Source organism: Colletotrichum abscissum (genome assembly GCF_030869225.1).
Source record: "Colletotrichum abscissum strain IMI 504890 chromosome Unknown Scaffold_14.1, whole genome shotgun sequence".
Classification (NCBI taxonomy): Eukaryota; Fungi; Ascomycota; class Sordariomycetes; order Glomerellales; family Glomerellaceae; genus Colletotrichum; species Colletotrichum abscissum.
The window spans coordinates 739,744-760,818 of NW_026850032.1; the positions used below are offsets into that span (position 1 = coordinate 739,744).

Here is a 21,075-nt window from a genome sequence, read left to right on the forward strand (position 1 = left end):
AGAGACAGCACCGACTCGGAGGTACTCCGGAAGCTACCGATCTACCAACGCAGAACGCGTCTCTTTCCCCCGATTTCATCTTCAACAACAGCCGGCCTGGTTAATACGAATCGGATCTCTTCAATACTTGTTTTTTCCTCTAGTTGCCGGGCTTCTTGTTTACCCTTCTGTTTACTTTCCTCGAATTTCTTGTTTACTCTCAAATATCGAACCCCTCCGTTGCTGGCCATCGCGTCTCCGAGAGGTACATCCCCAAGTTGCTCGTCGCTCCTTCCCCCTCGAGCCCCTCCAACGACTTTCCCATTCCAGTGGTTCTGTCGCCCCACAGCTGCCAGTAGCGCCTTCCAACTGTGCACCACCACGGAGTGCTTCGTACGCACTCTCACACACAGACCAAGCGTCGCTGCTGCCCGCTCGCGCGCTCTCGTCCCATCCCATCACTTCGCCGCCAGCGCCTTTCCGTCTGCCGACTTGCCAAGGCTTTCCTCCAGATAATACCAATTCTGATCCCTTTGGTCACGGCCGCCATCCGCCGTCTCCATCACCAAGAGATTTGGAACTGGAACTGGAACCGAATACTCCTTATTGGATCTATTGAATCTTGCTTGGATCGTCATTTTCCGTCTCGTCCCTGTCGTCGTCGTCGAATATTTCGCCCACACGAGTCTGAATTAAAAGGCAGACACCAGCCTGCATTCTTTCAGCCATCAACCCAACCACCAGCCATCAAGCAATCCATCAATCACCCACACTCTCTTCACCATCGACACTTTAACCCTCGTGTTCAATTCCGCCTTCGATTCTGCCCGAAAGCCTCGAACCCTTGGACAAGCACCTGCTGCATACTGCATCATAGCGTGTGTGGTTCCCAATCAATCTCATCCACCCAATCCAGTCGACCCCAACTGCCCAACTTGGACGTCCCCTGCTTGCGGCTTTCCATTCGCAGAAAGACAACCTGCACCGCCTCGCACCCAACTGCCACCGGACACACTCCCGATACTTTGCACGGTCGAGAACTTTGAGAACGGCATCAAGTACCCGCTACCTCCTTCTCCGCGCAATTTTGACCCGTCGGTCCACGTACCCCATACTCTCCACCGCATCGCCCTGAGAAGTGGAAAGCGGATTCAACTTCGGAAAAGTGCATTGCCAAAGCCTCGCTCACTATACAACTTTGACCTTACACACGGTTCACGTTGTGCCCAACCTTGGACGTTACCGAACCTTCTCTACAGGATACGTTATACGTTAGGGGACACTGCTTGACAACTGCCCTGTCGTCATTTCCATCTTCCCAGCACTCTGGTCCAGTAGAACAGTTCTCTGGACACATTGCTTGTTGCATCGAGAGACTCCATTCCTAGGACCATCCCGATTCCTAAACACCTTGACGTCGGTACCTTGTTGCCCTGTAACGTCAATATCGACTTAATTCATCTGTCAGCGACACTTTGCGCCGGACAAACCTTCGAGTCTGGTCTCTCGCTCCGAGTTGAAAGGAGTGTCAATCATTTTCCCGTCTTCGACCGCCGCTCTCACGTTTTCGGACTTCGGATCCCGGCCGAACAAAGCACACTGTTGCTGCTGACCAGCTGCTCTGCTCTGCTGCACATCCGACTGCATCGCAACCGCCCCGCGGCCCCGAGAACAATTAATCAACAATCGACATTCGTCTTGCACCGTCCGCTGGCTCGGAAGCTCTGATTCGACCGTCCTCGTCGTTGCGAATAATTTCGATCCTCAAACGGATCACCGCCGCCCTGCCGCTTCTACCGCCTTCAGGTAGAGCAAACTAATACCGATACCTCACGGATACTCCATCCCACTCCCTCATCCCGCTCGCTGCCGAGTAGCCTTGGATTCACGACGCACGACCCAGCCGTCAATCTTCACTTGCTTAATCAATCCGATCCAACTCAAATCGCCGACCGTTGGCTCAATCTGTCCTAGACAGTGGTCGACGCATCAAGCTCATTTCACGACGAGACGAGGAAATCGCATCGACGTCTCGACCCTTTCTCCTAAACTCAAACCCAAAAACCACAGGCCGCAATAATCCCTGACTCGCCCCCGGGTCGATTTACTTGACGCCGTCACCTCCTCAACCGCAACTCTTCCAAGCGCTTGGCAAACTTGACTCGGCTCTCAGCGTCCGTTTGCAGAACCTTGAAAAGTTGTCCTATTCCTCCATTCGTCATAGGCCACCGGGCATTTTCCAGAAGTTTGGGTTTTGGTCTGTTCACTGCCATTGTCGTCGCCTTGAACAATCGCAATAAGCATTAGCCGCCATACTCCAACTTCTCTGTTTCCAGCATCCAGGAAACCCACTTGACCAGCGCCCTTTCGTCCTTCTTTGCCGACGTCGTTGGCGTCTACCATTCTACTACATTCACAAATCGCCACCTGCCGGATACTCGCCGACATCGCCGAAATCGTTCCTCTATTCCGCTATACCAGCACATTCACAATCATTGCAACAATACCCACAACACCGCAGCTAGACCAATCTCTCCGTTGATACCGACGAGATTTACTTGTTTCCGTGTCCTATCGACCGTGGCATCTTTGCACCGCCAAGGCCACTTGCGAGAACCTCGCAGCAACAATATTACACTCCTTCGTCTGGGCAGACTCAGACCGTACGCGAACTTACTCTCCAAGAGGGTAGCGCCACAGTCCCATCTCTGATTTGAAGGTTAAATACAGCAGCACGAAAAGCAAACCCACCGACTTGCAGCCGCTCGCACCGAGTCTGCAACCCGCGAGAGTCTAGAGATCCAGACCCCTGCCGGCCAGTCCGCTTACCCCCCTGCGACCTCGCTTCTTTTGGACAACTTTCTTGTCCAGTTCTGCTGGTGGTTTATCGACACACCTCTTTTCCATTCGGAGCATCGTCCACGCCTCCCTAACCACCCCCTGCCACCCAAACCCAAGCACGCCCCTCCCCCCTGTTGGCCTTCACACCCCTGCACCCCTGGGATCTACAGCATTCCAGCCCACCCCAAGCATCCAAGCCCCCCCAGCAGGCACTTCCGTCGGCGTCCTGCTGAGACTCCCCTAAAAAACTAACCCCCTACTACGCTAGCACTTGACTAGCGACCCCCTGACAACCTGCCCACTCAGCCTCGTGGACCGCACGTCACCCACTGACGACTGGCTGTTCCGCATCCCTCTCTACCAGGCTCATCCCCAGAGGCTGGCCCCAGCAATTGCGACGAGGCATATGAACTTCGCCGCACACCACGCTCGTACCCTCCTTTTCGTCTGAATATATCAGCCCAGCCTGCCCTTCTACCATTCTCTCTAATCTCCTCTTATTTCGTCACTCTTCAACGAACTCTTCACCAACCAACAACAAAAGGAACACTCCTTCTACACCAAGGAGCCCTTGACTGTTACTACGACTCCACTTGGAATCATCATCTCCATCTCCATCCTTCACTACCAACCACCTCATCCTCAACCACATTACACATACACAATGGAGTCACGGTCACATCTCAGCTTGGCCGAGCTCAACGCCGCCGCCCTCGACCACTTTGTCTACCAACCCGTCAGCAAGTCCATGATCTCGTACTTGGCTGGTGCCGCCTACAATGTCATCTCATGCGACAGTGCTCTGATGCCTCCCGCTTCCGCAGAGGCCCAACGTCAACAGCAGCTTCCCCCGACGCCACCCAGGACACCCGAGCCCCGCGCCGTTCGCACCGAAGACGCCGATTTGCCTACCCTCGAGGCCTTCATTACACAACTCGTTGTTTCCTCCAACGTCCAGGTCCCTACTCTGATGTCTACTCTGGTCTACCTCACCAGACTCAAGTCTCGCCTCCAGCCCATGGCTCGCGGTCTGCGATGCACAACACACCGCATCTTCCTTGCTGCCCTCATCCTGACCGCCAAGTACCTCAACGACAGCTCACCCAAGAACAAGCACTGGGCCACCTACAGCCACGTCAACAATGATTTCTCCAACTTTGGCTTCAGCAGAACGGAAGTCAATCTGATGGAGAAGCAGCTTCTCTTCCTCCTCGACTGGGAGCTCAGGATCTCTGAGGAGGATCTCTACCGCGAGCTTGACCCCTTCCTGGCTCCTATCCGCGCCGAGATCGAGGCCAAGCATGCCCGCCGCATCGCACGCCGCCGCAAGCAAGAGGAGGAGATGCGCCGCAGACACGAGGAGATGATGTACAACACCTACCCCAGCCCCCCGTCATCGCGTGCGAGCTCCCGCTCCCGCCTGGAATCGCCCGACCACGCCCGCACGTACAGCGGATCTTCCATCACCCCTCCCGGTCTGTGCTACAGCAGCAGCTATGGCAGCTCCGTCAGCTCCTACGCTCCTTCAGTGGCATCGAGCCGGTCTCAATCGCGTGCCACCACGCCTCTCGACAACCCCGCCGACGAGCCGTACATGTACGTTCCCAACGGTAGCTTGTACGAGTCGCCAGTGGAGGTGCACATTGAGCAGCCTGCATCAACGCTTCCGAAGCGCAAGCCTCTTTTGCCCTACGAAATCAGCACCGAGGAGCTCCGCGACATGCAAGATGGCACAAAGGCCAAGAGAGCCCGCATGGGCCGCGGGATGTGGGGCCGCGTCTTCGGCGGCGCCGTGACTGTGCGGTAAACCTGCTGCGCAACACAATTTTCACCTTTGTCACAGCCTCCATTTTTACAACTTTTCTCACGTTTTGAGCCACCCCCCAAAAAAGCATGGTGTTGGATTGTGCTATAGAGACATCCGGGGGAAGACTTGATTTCACCATCTTTTTTCCTTTTTCTTTTATCCGAAGGCGTTGGTAATGGACTGGTGGTACATGGACTACGAATCGAGGATAGAGCATCCTCGGGCATTTGCATATATGGAACGGTGTTGGGCGGACATTCATGAACATGATTTTTCTCTTCTTCTTTGGGTCATTTGACGTCCTCGCATGGTAGAGGGTCGTCGTGTGGGATTAGGATTGGGGAAACTGGCACGCCTCGGCTTAGACAGTCTGGCACATACTTTAGCCTAGCAGCAGTACGCGGGTCACTCATCGAAGTCGCAACTGCGAAACTTGATACCCCTACAAATGAAAGCAACGGGCCTTGGCCCGCTTCCAAACAATTATCTCGAGTTCCCGACTCTTTGGTTATCGTGAACGGTGAAGTCGACTCCTGCTTGCAGCTCGGGCCAGAGTTTGAGAGAGTCCGGAATCATGGTCTACCTAGACCGGCTGGTTGGCGCTAATGAGAAAAATTTATTCTTGTATGGTACCGGTATGTCTTGATGTTCTCCCCTCGTGACGGGTGAATGCAGCCAGCCAGCCAGCCAAACCGGCGGTGTGGGGGTGGTGGTGGTGAACCGTGAGCAGCCCAGAGGGGAGGAATTCGCATTCAGCGGACAATGCGAGACATTTGATCCCGTACAGACAATTGTGGGGGTGGTAACCTAGAGGGCGATGCTACGCTGCCGGTCATTTCACCGTGTTCTCATGTCTGCCCGCGGCATACTCACGGGATCGCATGCAGTTGGGATTGTTCCGATACTTTTTTTTTTCCCCTTCCCTTTCGTCGGTGATGTAGTCGATTTCTCCACGGTGATGCAGAGCATTTCTTGTTTTTTTTTTTTTTTGTTACTCTTCACGATGACGGGTCATTTCTGGAAGGGTAAAATTCTTGATTGTACTGATTTGCATGACGTGCCATGACTTCTTGTAGAAGCTTATCTTTTTTACCCCATACTGGACTGTCAATAGCTATAGGTTTCTTAGGTCGACGGGTTTTACTCTAGTCATGAACATGCACCGAGCGACGTCAGTACGCAGGACAGGCAGGGGCAAATCAGCGTGCGCGGTACTGGGGGGCATGAATCGGACGAGAGAGTTTTTTTCTATTGCTGCAACCTTTTGTCGGTGTGTTTCTGCGTTTGGTTCTTCTTCCCCCCTTCCAAAAGGATGCGGTCAGGTACCTCGGAGAAGTTAGAGAACGGAAGAAACCTTGAAAGCCACCCAAGGATCCAAGATTTGCAATCGTAACGGTCTTTTTTTTCGTCACGCCCGATCGTTGGGTAGACGATTTCGGCATCTAGAGGTACCGAGTATCCGTATTTGGGATTGAAGGAACCGGGGGGGAGGAATAAGTGAGACCTATGGGATTTCCCGACGACGGATGCGGGTGTTGGGGAGACCGGGTACGGGGGTTTTTTTTTTCACGGGGGTGATGACTTTTTGGCTGAACGGACGGAGGCGGACTGGAGGGCGTGGACGTTTACGTGCGGTAGTGGCTTCGGAAGGAGATGTGTACCGCGAGCCCGCGAGCCTCTGGATCTTGTTCTTCACCGATTCAAGGAAGGGAAAAGGAGATGGATGGATGGATGGGAAAAGGAGGATGAAAGACAGATTTGGAAGTGTGTTTGGGTCGGGTTTGGATACGGGCCTGTTGGCTTGGTTCACTCCCCTTTCCCCTTCCCCTTTCCTAATCCCAACCTTCCGTAGGTACCTTATCGGAGAATAGCGGTCGATGATGCCGGTGCCGGCGGTGGGATCGGAGCAGGAGGAGGGGAGGGGTCCAGGCCTTGGATATCGCGGGGTATGGTCGATTAGGCAGCCTTGAAATCCCGCTTGATGATAGCGTACCGTATTTGACGTGAACACTGACAGCCCAGGCTCATGACAGATTTCCAAAAAAATCCAACAAGCTCACAACCTAGATCCAGGCTTTTCCTCTTCCTTCCTTCCCCCTCCCCCATCTCTCCGCCCTCCGCCCCCCTTTAGATCTGACGCTACCGCTACGTTGTGCTACGGTACTACGGTGCTGCCGCGAAAATAAGCGTCGGGCATCGTTCCGGGTCTTTGGGTCACTTGAGAGAGAGGGTAGGTAGGTATTCCGGAACCCCTTCACGGAGGATCCCGAAAAAAGGTATCTGGGGTCGGGACATCAGAGTGGTGAAAGTGTGTCCGCTCTATTCCGGATCCAGTGGAAGGAAGTTCAGAACCCGAAAAGGACGAGGGCGAGGGGGGCTGAGTGAGGGTTGATGAATTCGATCGAAATGCGGCTCACTATACTTGAATAAACCTCCCCCGGTGAAAAGGCCCAGCCCACAGGTTGTCGTCGTATTTTGGGCATCTTCCTTTTCGCATCCGTCCTGCTTACGTTTATCTCCGAATCCGCCGTGTATCCAACGGTTTTAAGAATAGGTAGCCTACATCGGCGTTTTTTGGGGCGATGCACATAGAGGTGTCGTGACGCATAATGTGGTTACACGGGTACGGTACCTAGTGTGTCAATGACATGTGCGATAGATTCGGCGGAATGGGCCAAAGTGAGGCGGATAAGTACGTAGTGTCTACCAGAAATTCGCCGACAAGGTTTTCTCGATTCTTAGGGGTCCAAGAACATAGTGACGTCTGTAAAAGGTGCCATCTTGGACATTTGGTTGGGCGACAGCGAAAAGAAGAGAGTTTCAAACACACCTCCAAGTTGGCTGTTGGTTTGCCTTGGGTTGGTTGGGTTGGCGTGGGATGGAGGGGTCTTGCTTGCTCAACCACCCCCATTTATCAGACACGTATGTTTGCCCTATCATGCAGTGAAATCCACGTCTCTCGTCCCTCTAGGTACTCTTCGTCTGTGCCTCTAGGCGTTGTTATCACAAGCTTGAGGAAAATATGAGAAGTGAAAGACAAGGTCCAGGTCATTGCAGAATGCGCATCCTGGTGGATGATGGGGGCATTCAGGCTGCAATCGCAGTCGGGGAAAAATGTCGGTCAATGATCGGAATCTGGGATTGGAAGAGGAGGGGGAGGGGTGTGCGCGACCGATGATCGTGCGCCGTTCAGATTTCCGCCGTGCTTTAGGATGTGCATGTGTGGCTGGGGGTGGGGTGAAAAGGCAACGAAGAATGCATGCCAGGAAGCAGGATTCTTAGGCTCCGACCCCGCGAAGATGTTTCCCCTCCTCATACAGAGTACTGTGCAGGTATTCATCATTCCTGCTCCTTACTCGTATGAGTGGATGAGGTTTGTTTGCCAGAGGTCGTGATCGTGATCGTGAGAAAGGACCTAGGCGGCCCAGGCCTTCCTTGCCCCTGGCCTAGGCTGCCTAGGCATGCCTGGTCAAGATACGGATACGTGGATGACAGTTGCAGGGTGTGCTCCGCTTCGTGTTCAGTGTTGGGCTCCAGTAAACTTGGGAAGACCGGAGCTTCAGCCCATGCCTGGCCGCTGGCCGGCGGTCGGGGTCGGCGTGGGTCTCTCAAGAGTCGAGGCCGGCTCGGAGGGGCTGGGGGAGTGAGTGTTCATCAATCGACACTAGATGAGTCACGAGGTCGGGGGGCGGCGGGCCAGGTTTTGCGGTCGGATGACTGGCAATATTGGCTCAGTCTAACGGGCTCAGTCGACGGTTCCCACTGCAGTGCCCTCTGCCCGCCCAATCGGCTGTATGTCAGCTGTCTCTTTGAGGTTTGAACAGTATTCACCAAAGAGCAAGTGTTCAGTGAGCCTGTCGCACACTGCGTACGCCTGGCCTAGGTGCGCGAGAACCCGCCCCCGGATTCGTGGACACGGGCCGTGGCAAAGGGTCGCCTCACGCCAAGGTCAAATGACTTGCATCCCTGCCACCCTGCTCTCCCATGGGCCGTGGGCCATGCCCCGCGCGATTGTACCTACTGCAGAACCATGGCCGCGTCGCGAGACCGAGGGCTCCGGCTGAGCGAACCGCGAAGTCACGGGGAAGTAAGTCTGCCTACCGTCATCGACTGTGCCTGCACCTATCCGAACGAGTATTCATACGGATACCAAGGTTGATTCAATGTGGCTTGGGCCAACCGTTCGCTTTTCCCTCGTTTCCCACCTTGCTGGTAAATACTCCGTAGAGCTGTGTAGGTTTGTTCGTGATTAAGTATTTTGTCTTTCTTTTTGAGTTGGTCCACATTGTTGACTTTGAAGGTGTTGGCAAACCTAACGGCCGTTGATGAGTTGCTGCGCCGTGTCCTCAGCCCCAGGCTCTCACCCAGAAGCATGGGCTATTTGCCAAGATGCTCGCGAGCATTGTAGTTGCCGGTGGAGGTCTCGGCAAAAGGCAAATGGCAAAAAGAGGAAAATCATACAAGTCCTATTGTCCCTTTGGATATGCCAGGCCTTGGCTGAGTAGCGTTTGAAGTATCTGTATCCGTAGTCTTTTGATGACGCTTATAGCGGAGCTCGCGGCTCACACGGCGATGCCAAGAAATGCCTTGAGCACCCAGTATCTGTATCGAGCCCAACCCCACACGCATCGTGACTTTGAACTTCAATAGTAGGTATGTCGATCGCCGCATTATTGCCAATGAGAGGGCCGTAATGCCAAGGCGAGGAAGTTGGACATTTGATCTTTGAGGGGGTCGTAGACTTTGCAGCGTTATGAGCCCGCACTGCCCCACTGTCGCAGAGATGCGCTGACATGGGATTCAGCTGAGTTGTGTGCGCTTATGATCGCCGCGATGATGCTCCAAGCCCCTCCATAAGCCGGCAGAGGATTTAGCTCTGATGAATATGGACATGCTTGAGATTGCTTCTCGCATAGTGCACGCCATAGGGGGTAAATGCAGTGTTGTTCGGTGCTCTCGAACTGGAAGCCTCTGACACAGCTTAAGCGGTTGATCCGATGTCGACATAGCCTTGAGGCTCATCCCGCGTCTGTTCGCCGACCTCAAGAATGGGTACGGCAGCATGCTATCCGAAGTTTCCCTGTCTCGACTTTTGCCGGATGATGATGCACGGCCGTAGAAATTGTTCCAGAATTCTTCGTTGGAGCATGTTAGAGCCCAGTGCAGTCTGCTTTGACGGTTGGCGATGGCTGACTGGTCAGTTTTCGAAGGCGAAGCTTCGGCAGCACAGGGGCGCAATGGTCATGGTGATTGGAGCAAGCGAGAGGCCGGGTTTGTCGCGACCACTGGAATCCTTCTGCGGTATGATCAGCGAGCAAGAATAGAGGTACACATATTCCCTAACAGTTCTATATCGAACGAAGTCGAAGTATCGATTGGTGGAAGTTGCTCTTGTTTGTGTCATGGAAATAACCTAGAGCAACAGTATTGTGACTCCATCAACGTGTCAGCCGCAAGCTGTGTTACCCAGGCATCGTTCTGTAAGAGGTTCATGGTGGCGCCCTCTGGATTGTTTGTTCCACCCAAGCACGCGAGTGAGCCAGCCCTCGCGGAGGTTACTGCAGTCTCTGGCAACGACTTGTCTTGGAGTGCAGCCTGACAGATCGACAGGAACAGACATGGGTAGCTGAGAGGCGATCCGCCCAGGTGTTATGTCGAGGATGAGTGAGCAATAGCAAGTGCAGCTGCGCTTAGCAATCGGGGTCCACGTGGATCTTGCTGCGACTAGCGGCTAGCGCGATGCGGGGGAGCCGCCATAGACGCCGTCCGATGAGGTTTGCCACTGGAAAAATGAAGACGGAACATGGATAGATCTAGTACAGATCGATTGACAGCGGGTGTGGTATAACGGTACGGGATGGAGATGGAATGTCGTAGATCAGAAGAAAAATGTGTCACCCATAGTGAAATTAACGAAAGGTTGAACAATGATTTCTAATGGCCGAGTCTCTAACGGTTCCATTGCTCCTTGGTCTCTCCTATTGATAAAAAGGGGCAGGCGAAGAACTGCAAGTTTCCTTCGTGCCTTCCATTGCTTTCTGAATGTTGAAATGGAAGGCTCCGGTATGTTCCAGTCTGTGTATTCGGATACTCAGTGCCCAAACTGCAGGCACGCTCGGTTTGGCGTGTCAAAGTCGGGTGCCTGTGGTGCCTGCCCCTTGAGGCACTCAAATGAAACCTGGACGGACCCATTGTGAGCAAATTACGTCACGCGTGTGTCTTTGGTACCTGAACAGACAGTGCCAACACAGTAGCTGTCCACCGAGATACGACAGTGCGATCACCGTGTTCCTGCAGAAAAAGTGGTGAGTCGCTGACTCTGATACCTGAGAATTCTGCACCGCACAAAACGCGCATCCCCAAAGAGGCAAAGGGCCACTCTGTTCAGCATTTCAAAGCAGCACAATTGCCGCGCTGTAATTACAAAAAAGTAGAGTCAAACACCGAATGATCAAGAAACCTAGGGGCCAAGGTAAAAGCATCGTAGCGTTCTCGTAAATATTTCATCTTTTCCTGGCAACTGCAGTCTTTTTTTTCGGGAGTGCTGCATCAAAGGGACGTGGCATCAATCCCTCGCGTCGGCATTCATTTGGAGAGAAAAAAATCTCGGACACCGAGCTTTGAAGCAAACTGAACATCGTCTGCCCAGGCTCATCTATCTGCTGTTCACTCGGCCTTTGATTCTACCAATTTCCCTTACTTCTACGCTTTTTTTCTTCTTCAGTCCTTCGTATCTATGCATCTCCCTCACGCATATCTCAAATAAGAGAAAAGACAAGGACGGGTATCTTACTAAAACCACCTGTAGCTTTCTCCGAAAGCTGGCCTGAGCTACTGCAACACTCACACCTTGGTTTCAACTTTCGCGTCCAAGTCGCCCTCCCGTGAGCTCCCTCAACATTCCACTCAAGGCTGCCAACGCATCTACCATCCCTCCACACCGGCTCTATCATTCTAAATACAAAAAGGACGGCGACGACAACAACTAGCAGGAACACCGGCCACTGAGCCATCGGTCCGTGACGATGGACGACGGAAGGCATCCTCGCATCACCACCTCATTTCTGCTCGCCAACTTGCACTGCCCATCATGCGTCTCTTCCATCCAGCAGGCTCTCCGCGAGTCCTCCAGTCACGATGTCATCTGGGTCTCACCAAACATTGTCACCTCCGTCGTCACCATTGAACACAGACACACGCCAACCCCCGATATCACCATCCGGTGCATGGCCAAGTCACTTCAAGATGCCGGCTTCGAGATTTGCGGTGTCACGACCACGGCTGCCACCGAATTCGACATGGACACCATCACCTTCACCCAGCCTGATTCTGGTGTCATGGACATCAACGCTGGCGCTCACAGCGGCGGCGCCCTCGATGGCCTGCTCTCCTTCGCTCCGAAGTGGTCTTCTGATTCACCCGAGGCCCAGCGGGAAGCCCACCTGCTCAACTGCAAGCAATGCCGTGATTCAGAGGATAGCGGTGCTTCAACCGCAGACCTATTAAACTCACACGTCAACAGTGTGCGCAGCTCGCTCTACAATGGTCTCGACAGTGTCACAGCAATGGCCTCAGGAGGCTCAAAATGGAGAGTCACACTCTCTGTCGGTGGTATGACCTGCGCATCCTGTGTCAATACTATCAGCGAGGAACTCAACAAGCAGGAATGGATCGACAATGCCACTGTCAACTTGGTCACCAACAGTGCCACGGTTGATATCAGAGACAAGTCCAACGCGTCAAAGGTTGCGGAGGCCATTGAAGACATGGGCTATGATGCCAGTCTTGACAGCGTTACGGAATACGCAGAGCCTGGCGATGACTTCAGCGGAGACGAAAGCGACGAAAAGAAATGGCGAGCAACTGTGGCGATTGGCGGCATGACCTGCGCTTCCTGCGCCAACACCATCACGGAACAGCTGAATAAGAAGGACTACATCTCCAACGTTGCAGTCAACTTGGTGGCTAACAACGCCACCATTGACTTTATCGTTGAAGGCAAGCAAGACGATATTGTTCAGTCCATTGAAGATATGGGCTATGATGCGACACTGGACAGCGTATCAAAGGTCAAGACTGAGAATAAGGGCGCGCAAGAGAGGACGGTCCAGATCTCAATCAAGGGCCTCTACTGTCAACATTGCCCCAGCCGAGTAACGCATTCTCTCACATCCTTCACACACCGGCTAAAGGTTGTTTCCAAACCCACTCACGAGAAGCCACTCGTTACCGTCAAGTACACGCCCAGCGCGCCTTCGTTCACCATTCGGCAAATCCTATCCGCCATCGATGCCGCCGATCCCGCCTTCAAGGCATCGATCTACCACCCGCCCAGTCTCGAGGAGCGCTCAAAACTCATTACACAAAAGCACCAGCAGCAGCTCCTTAGACGAGTCTACTTGACGTTGGTCATCGCCATCCCGACTTTCATCATTGGTATTGTTTACATGAGTCTTGTCTCCGACACGGACAAGGGCAAGCACTACCTCATGAAGCCATGGGCTCTGGGCATCAACCGAGCCCAGATTGCACTGTTCGTTCTCGCGACGCCGGTTTACTTCTTTGGGGCCGACGTCTTCCACAGCAGAGCTATCAAGGAGATTAGGAACTTGTGGCGCAAGGGCAGCAAGACACCCATCCTTCGTCGATTCTACAAGTTTGGAAGCATGAATATGCTCATGTCGCTCGGGACAACCATTGCCTACCTTTCTTCTATTGGCCAGATGATTGCTGCCGCCATCAACAGACCTGCAAAGGTTGACGACACGCAGTTTTACTTTGACTCCGTCGTCTTCCTGACCCTTTTCCTGCTCCTGGGCCGTCTGATCGAATCGTACAGCAAGTCGAAAACTGGCGACGCGGTCGAGATGCTGGGCAAGCTGCGACCCACCACGGCTATCCTCGTCACCAAGGACTCCATTGGTAAGACCACCGACACCACTGTTGGCGTGGACATGCTCGAGTATGGAGACGTTGTGCGCGTGCCTCACGGTGCGTCGCCCGCCGCAGATGGAATCGTGGTGCAGGGCGAAGGCAGCTTCGACGAGTCCAGCTTGACAGGCGAGTCTCGCCTCATCAAAAAGGTACCTGGCGACGAGGTCCACGCAGGTACGGTCAACAAGGATTCCGCTATCCAGGTACGCATCACAGGTGCAGCGGGCGCCTCCATGCTGGACCGGATCGTCTCCATCGTTCGAGAGGGTCAGACAAAGAGGGCGCCGATGGAGCGCGTCGCCGACGTGCTGACGGCCTTCTTTGTCCCCATCATCACCCTGATTGCCGTAATCACATTCTTCACGTGGTTGATTCTCGGCTACGCAGGTGTCCTTCCTCGAGACTACCTCGACTCAGAGGGCGGATGGGCTGGCTTTGCGCTTCAGTTTGCCATTGCCGTCTTCGTCGTCGCCTGTCCCTGCGGTCTCGCTCTCGCAGCCCCCACAGCCATCTTTGTCGGCGGTGGTCTCGCGGCCAAGCATGGAATTCTCGCCAAGGGAGGAGGCGAGGCGTTTGAAAAGGCTAGCAACGTGGACGTGGTTGTCTTTGATAAGACGGGCACGCTCACCGTCGGCGGTGAGCCAAAGGTCACGGACGCCGGACTCTACCTCGAGGGGAGCAGCCTCGAGCGTGGCATGGTTTTGGCCACTTTGCGAGCGGTTGAGGAGAACAGTAGCCACCCTGTGGCAAAAGCCATCGTCTCCTACTGCACCTCGCAGACGGACGCCTGGGTCGACGTCGACAGCATCCAGGAACTGCCAGGCAAGGGCATGAAGGCCACGAACCGCGGAGCGAAGCCCGCCGAGGCATTTGACATGATTGTCGGCAACGAGTCGCTGATGCGCGATCACGTTGTCCACTTTGACGAAGGCGTGACGTCTCAACTGCAGAAATGGAAGAGCGAGGCTAAATCGGTCGCCTTGGTCGCTACTAGACCTACTGCTACTCCTTCTACCAGAACGTCAGATGACCACCCCTGGACCCTCGTCGCGGCGCTTTCTATCGCCGACCCCATCCGGCCTGAGGCAATCCGTATCATCAAGGCCCTCCACGAGCAAGGCACCCGCGTCTGGATGCTCTCGGGCGACAACGACGTGACCGCAAAGGCCGTCGCGGACCTGGTGGGCATCGACCCGGACAACGTGCTCGCCGAGGTGCTTCCCTGGGAAAAGGCGGACAAGATCACCTACCTGCAATCGGTCCTCAAGGCGCGGGCAGGAACCGGGGGCGGGGGCGACGAGCACACGGGGAAGCGCGCCATGGTGGCCATGGTGGGCGATGGCATCAACGACTCGCCGGCGCTGACCAAGGCGGACGTGGGCATCGCGATCGGCAGCGGCAGCGACGTGGCTATCTCGAGCGCGGATTTCGTGCTGGTGACGAGCGACCTCCGGGCCGTGGTGACGCTGCTCGCGCTCAGCCGGACCGTGTTCAGGAGGATCAAGGTCAATTTCGGATGGGCTGTCATCTACAACCTGCTGGCGATCCCCATTGCCGCCGGGTGTTTGTACCCGATTGTCGTGAACGGCGGGCGGCAGCACGTGCGGTTGGATCCCGTGTGGGCCAGTCTCGCGATGGCGCTGTCTAGTATCAGTGTCGTGCTGAGTTCGTTGGCGTTGAGGAGTAAGGTGCCGTGGCTTGGGTTCCGGGCGAAGAAGATTGAGTAGGGAGGGTATGGCGGTTGTGCCGTGTATTACCACTTTGTTTGTTTACTAGAGGATACCTATGTGCTGGATAGAAAAGAGGATTGTTGATGGTCATTGAAGAAAAGTTACAAATACGACGAGATGCCCTTCACAATTTGAGTCTCAAATCCCCATGCTCGATCTCTTTGCAGAATAGCATTGGTGTGCTGTGCATATTGATGTCAAGCGAGACCAAATTGGTCGAGAATTACACGCCACACGCAAAAACGATAATCTCATGCGAAGCCCCAAATTAGATCTTACCAACTCAAAAGACAAAAATAACCCGAGAGATATGGTTATCCCACAACTTCAACATCTACATCTAAAAATAGGGTTAGGCATCTACCTTGGGACAAGAATATGGCAAAGATGTCGGTCTCCCTTTGTAAAGGAGGGACAGCAATTGAAGTGGAGACTGTCCGGAAACGGCGAACAGAAGTGGTCATGGGACGACAGGTATAAGATTCCAGCAACAGAGCAGCTGAATAGCATCTGGACCAATCATTCAAGCAATTGCTCCTTTCAACCTCATTGTTTTGAGTTGTTCTAACCATGACATCGTGATCTGTCCTTCAAATACGGACCGAACGACATGATTGGGCACTGACTATGGGAGTTGGTGAGTATCAGTATGGGGTGTAGTTGAATGGTGACGACGGAGAGCGGAAGCCGATGCCGTGACCGAGCGGATACCGCGTCCGCCGATTGCCGGGCAGGCCGACCGACAGCCTTGAATCAATGACACGGGCAGTGAGAGCATGAGGCGTGCCCGCCACCGATGAATGTAAAATGGTCAGAATCTGGGGCGAAAGAGGCTTGCATTTCCGGATGGTCGAGCACGCAATTCTGAGCCCAGACCAAAAGATTGCGGATTTGGTAAGCGGAGGTGCCCTGGGTGCACCGGTAGGCCCAAGGGAACGTGGAGGGAAGGGACGTCGAGTGGATCGGAAATGGTGCAATGTGGGGCCGTTGCAGACGGGTCCCGGTCGCTCATTGGCGCGCGATGGCGCAATTGTCCCCTAGTCGCAATTCTCCAAGCTTCAACAATTTCCAAACGCCGAGTTTCGCACGCGAACAAGCAGCAGCAGCAGCAGCAAAGCAGACAGCAATGCGCCTGCCACCAGACAGCAAGATGCCTGACAAATGCCCGTCTCTTATTGCCTGCTGTAATGGAGTCAATGGAGTGCGCTTCTCGGTTCCCGGTGCTAGCTAGCTAACCGTGCTTGAAAGGTGAGTGCCGGCTAGAGGGTCTCCTTTGCCGGTCCTGCTCTCACTTTTTTTTTTATATGCTCGGAACCTGTTCGGAGTCTCCTTAGACGAGAACATCTCTTGAACTTCTAACTCTCTTCCCTTTTTACCTCTCCTCACTTACAAACCTCAAGGTCCTCCTGGAACGAAGAAGCTCATCTCTCGTTCAGGTTGACGCAAGTGACTTGTACAACTTGCTCTTGAGTGTCCCAATTGTCTCTCAGTAGCAACCATTCTCTTGCGAGTGGTGAGGCTCTGTCTTCTGGTCCTCCGTGTATTTTGGACCATCTTTAATCACATATTCTTTGCTGTACTTATTCTCAATTCGTCCTCTCCAAAACCTCCCAAGATGCAGTTCAAGCAGCAAGAGAGTACGGGCTCTGCGGCCGTCGTTGACGCGAAGTCGTCGCCCTCGTCCGCCCCTCAGAAGAAGGTCTCTTCCACCCTTCCCTTTGGCCAGCCCGTGGCCCTCTCCTCCATCTCCGGTCCTACCTACGTGACGGCCCAGCTCCTCGTCCAGCAGGTCGCCTTCCTGCTCTCCGACAAGATCTTCTCCTACTCCGCTCCCACCTTTGACCTCGACGTCGCCGCAAAGGCATGGGCCGAGGCCAAAGAGCGCAACATCCACGGCGAGACCACCGACCTCATCCAGCTCCAGACCAGGACCGGCGCCGGCGCCCTCGCCCTCGGCTACATCTTCAGCCCCGACTTTGATCTGGCCAAGAGACACCTCCCCCAGACCCTGCTCGCCCCTACGCTGAGCTTGAAGAACCTCCGCGGCGCATTGGACCAGCTGAGCCTGTTGTACGGCGTCGCCTCCCCCTTCGTCGCCCACGTCGCAGCTCTCGACTACGATGCCGCCAACGGCCTCGTCTCCGACTACGACACCGCGCTGCGCACCGCCGAGGACCTTGGCCTCGGCTTGGTTGCCAGCTCCAGCGCCTACGAAACTCAGCACATGGCCCTCTTCGCCACCCTCATGGCCGCCCTGATGCCCACGCTGCACATCTACGATGGTGTCAGACTCGCCCGCGAGACCTCTCGCGTCGTTGACGCCCTCAGCCAGAGCGGCATCGCTGACCTCTACAACAACATCACCTCCGAGTCCACTGGTGTCTCTGAGAGGGCCGCGATCTCTTCCAAGGTCGCCGGCCTGTTGGACGTCTTCAACAAGCACCTCGACCCCACCGAGGACCACGAGAGCCAGCACACCGCGCTCCTGGCCACTCTCATGACCGCCCTCACCCCCAACCTGGGAGTCGAGGACGGCGTCAAGCTCGCTAAGCAGACCCTCAAGGCCTCGGACGCTCTCAACAAGAAGGGCGTCGCCGAGACCTACAAGAAGATCTCCAGCGAGGTCCAGTCCCTGAACAAGAGACTCGACGACGCCGGCAAGGTCGTTGAGCTCCTCAGACTCTTCAACAACGAGCTCGGCACCGCCTACAACCTGTTCGAGTACCACGGACACGACCAGGCCGAGGCCGTCCTCGTCGTCTTCGGCAGCGCCGAGACCCAGCTCGCCAAGCAGGTCGTCACCCGCCTCGCCGCCGACGGCGCAAAGGTCGGCGCCATCAACGTCCGCGTGTACCGCCCCTTTGTCGAGGAGGCCTTCCTCGCCAGCATCCCGGCCTCCGCCAGGTCCATCTCCGTCCTGGGCCAGGTCAAGGACGAGCTCTCCGTCAACGACGCCTCCCTGCAGTCTGCCCTCTACACCGACGTTCTGACCTCCGTGTCCTTCTCTGGAAAGTGGCGCCAGGACCCCACCGTCTCGGACGTCAAGTACTCCGCCTCGGAGGCCCTGACGCCCCAGACCGTCGCCGACATCTTTGGCAAGCTCCTCAGCGCCGAGGCCGAGTCCAAGCCCTTCCCCGCCTTGGTGCAGGCGCACCAGTACACCTTCTGGGACGTTGACAACTCTGTCGCCGTTGACTCCCCCGCTGTTGTCAGCAACTTGCTCTCCCGCGAGTCTACCAGCAACGTGTACGTACACGAGTCGTTCGACAACCTGCTCCAGGGTGGTATCGTCCGCACCGATATCCGCAGCTCCAAGAAGGCCATTGAGGCGCCCTACGCCGTTGAGGAGGCCGATGTCGTTGCCGTCGGCGAGGAGAAGCTCCTCAAGGACCTCGACATCATCAAGAGCGTCAAGGCCGGTGGCAAGCTTCTCCTGAACCTCCCCAGCTTCAAGGAGGAGGACATCGAGAAGCGCCTCTCCCCTGTCGTGCGCAAGCAGATCCAGGATAAGTCCATCGAGCTCTACGTCCTGGACGCCTCCGCTTTTGCCGAGAAGGAGTCCCAGGCTGTCAAGGTCCTCTTGGAGTTTGCCTTCCTCCAGATCGCCCGCTCCGACATCACCGCTGAGGAGGTCGCCAAGATCGCCCTCCCCGAGGGCTTCTCCAGCACCCTCGCCGAGACCCAGGAGGCCCTCGGCCAGGCCCTGCGTAAGGTCGAGTCTCAGTCCGCCTGGGCCGAGCTCCCCGAGGACGTCGTCGTCAGCCCCCTGCCCGCTACTATCAAGCCCAACAGCTTTGTCGGCTTCGACAAGGAGGAGGTCGAGGAGACCTCCCAGCTCGTCGACTGGCAGGCCGCGGCCAAGGGTCTCGCCTTCAAGGAGGCCTACGGCACCGAGAGCGCCCTGCGCCCGGAGCTGCCCGTCAAGACCCACACCATCACCGTCAAGGAGAACCGCCGCCTCACCCCGGGCAACTACGACCGCAACATCTTCCACATCGAGTTCGACCTCGGCGACTCTGGTCTCACCTACGACATTGGCGAGGCCCTCGGCATCCACGCCGAGAACGACCACGAGGAGGTCAGCGCCTTCATCGAGTGGTACGGCCTCGACCCGGAGGCCCTCGTCCAGGTGCCCGCTCGCGAGGATAACGCCGCCTTCGAGACCCGCACCGTCTACCAGTCCCTCAAGCAGAACATTGACGTCCTCGGCAAGCCCCCCAAGCGCTTCTACGAGGCCCTGTCCGAGTTCGCCGCCGACGAGCGCGAAAAGGCCGTCCTCGCCAGCCTCGGCGGTGCCGATGGCGCCGCCGACTTCAAGAAGCGCTCCGAGGTCGACTTCGCCACCTACGTCGACATCCTCCAGGAGTTCCCCTCGGCCCGCCCGTCCTTCCACGACCTCGTCCGCATCATCGCCCCGCTCAAGCGCCGCGAGTACTCCATCGCCTCCGCCCAGGCCGTGACCCCGACCTCGGTCGCCCTCATGATCGTCGTCGTCGACTGGGTCGACCCCCGCGGCCGCAACCGCTTCGGCCACGCCACCCGCTACCTCTCCGCCCTCCCCGTCGGCGCCGCCGTCGTCGCCTCCGTCAAGCCCTCCGTCATGAAGCTCCCGACCTCCCCCAAGGCGCCCCTCATCATGGCCGGCCTCGGCACCGGCCTGGCGCCCTTCCGCGCCTTCGTCCAGTACCGCGCCCTGCAAAAGGCCCGCGGCGAGGAGATCGGCTCCATCCTGCTGTACCTCGGCTCCCGCCACCAGCGCGAGGAGTACCTGTACGGCGAGGAGTGGGAGGCCTACGTCGACGCCGGCGTCATCACGCACCTCGGCGCCGCCTTCTCGCGCGACCAGCCGCGCAAGATTTACATCCAGGACCGCATGCGCGAGTCCATGCGCGACGTCGTGCAGTCGTACATCCGCGACGAGGGCAGCTTCTACCTGTGCGGCCCCACGTGGCCCGTCCCCGACGTGACGGACGTGCTGATGGAGGCCATCAACGTCGAGGCCAAGATGAGCGGCAAGAAGGTCAATGCCCGCAACGAGATTGAGAAGCTCAAGGAGGATGGCCGCTACGTCCTCGAGGTGTACTAGTTTCTTTGCGTCTTGTGTACTAGACATCTGTTTGGCATTTCTCTTTGTATATAACAGGGCTGCAGTCCTATCGAAAAGTTTCCTTGTTACCAGCCAGCTTTCTGGATTGAGTAATTGAGTCAAATCGAATAAGTACCAAATACTTGCTACACTTCATGCCATGTGCCATTCTTGTTGTGAATGTCAGAATGATCAACACGCTTCATTATCTCAGTCAACTAGTCAACAGCGTAAGATCCTTTCAAAACAACGTTCTCAGCCTTTGGAACCTCGAGACATCATCTTTCAAGTTTTATATCCCCCCTACCCTACCAAAATCATCTACCGCTCAACAAAGCCAGTATAATGAGTACTAACTAGTATATAAAGTAGGCGTCACGATCGAGCAGATGGCGGTTAGAAGCCAAACAGCCATGTGCGTGTTGGCGGGCGGATAGACGGCAGTGGCGGCGGAAGAGAGCTGTGTTACCTTACTGAGATATGGCCGGCTCTTGTCCTATACCGAGTGCTGTTGCTCCAACTCATCGATGACCTGTTCGCTGGTACTACCTTTTCTCCTTTACTCTCTACTTATTCGTTTGGTGATGCACCTGAGGTATCTCGGGAATGGGATGATGAGAAGCAGAGCAATGATGAGACAGCACGGCAACGTATCTGTATATATTGGCCGGTGTACTAAGACACTCCGCCACTGAGTT

At 55.6% G+C, this 21,075-nt stretch overlaps 3 protein-coding genes across 3 annotated transcripts; all 3 read left to right on the plus strand.

Annotated features, from left to right (window-relative positions):
- Nucleotides 1-3,484: 3,484 nt before the first annotated feature.
- CABS01_06815 (cyclin) lies at nucleotides 3,485-4,627 on the plus strand (the record flags this gene model as incomplete). Its single annotated transcript, XM_060540180.1, has 1 exon — nucleotides 3,485-4,627. One exon carries the CDS (start codon nucleotides 3,485-3,487, stop codon nucleotides 4,625-4,627), a length of 1,143 nt encoding a protein of 380 aa, XP_060403864.1.
- A 7,025-nt stretch (nucleotides 4,628-11,652) lies between these two features.
- CABS01_06816 (heavy metal translocating P-type ATPase) lies at nucleotides 11,653-15,288 on the plus strand (the record flags this gene model as incomplete). The annotated part of the gene is made up of 1 exon (XM_060540181.1): nucleotides 11,653-15,288. One exon carries the CDS (start codon nucleotides 11,653-11,655, stop codon nucleotides 15,286-15,288), a length of 3,636 nt encoding a protein of 1,211 aa, XP_060403865.1.
- A 1,618-nt stretch (nucleotides 15,289-16,906) lies between these two features.
- CABS01_06817 (FAD binding domain-containing protein) lies at nucleotides 16,907-20,377 on the plus strand (the record flags this gene model as incomplete). The annotated part of the gene is made up of 1 exon (XM_060540182.1): nucleotides 16,907-20,377. One exon carries the CDS (start codon nucleotides 16,907-16,909, stop codon nucleotides 20,375-20,377), a length of 3,471 nt encoding a protein of 1,156 aa, XP_060403866.1.
- Nucleotides 20,378-21,075: the final 698 nt, after the last annotated feature.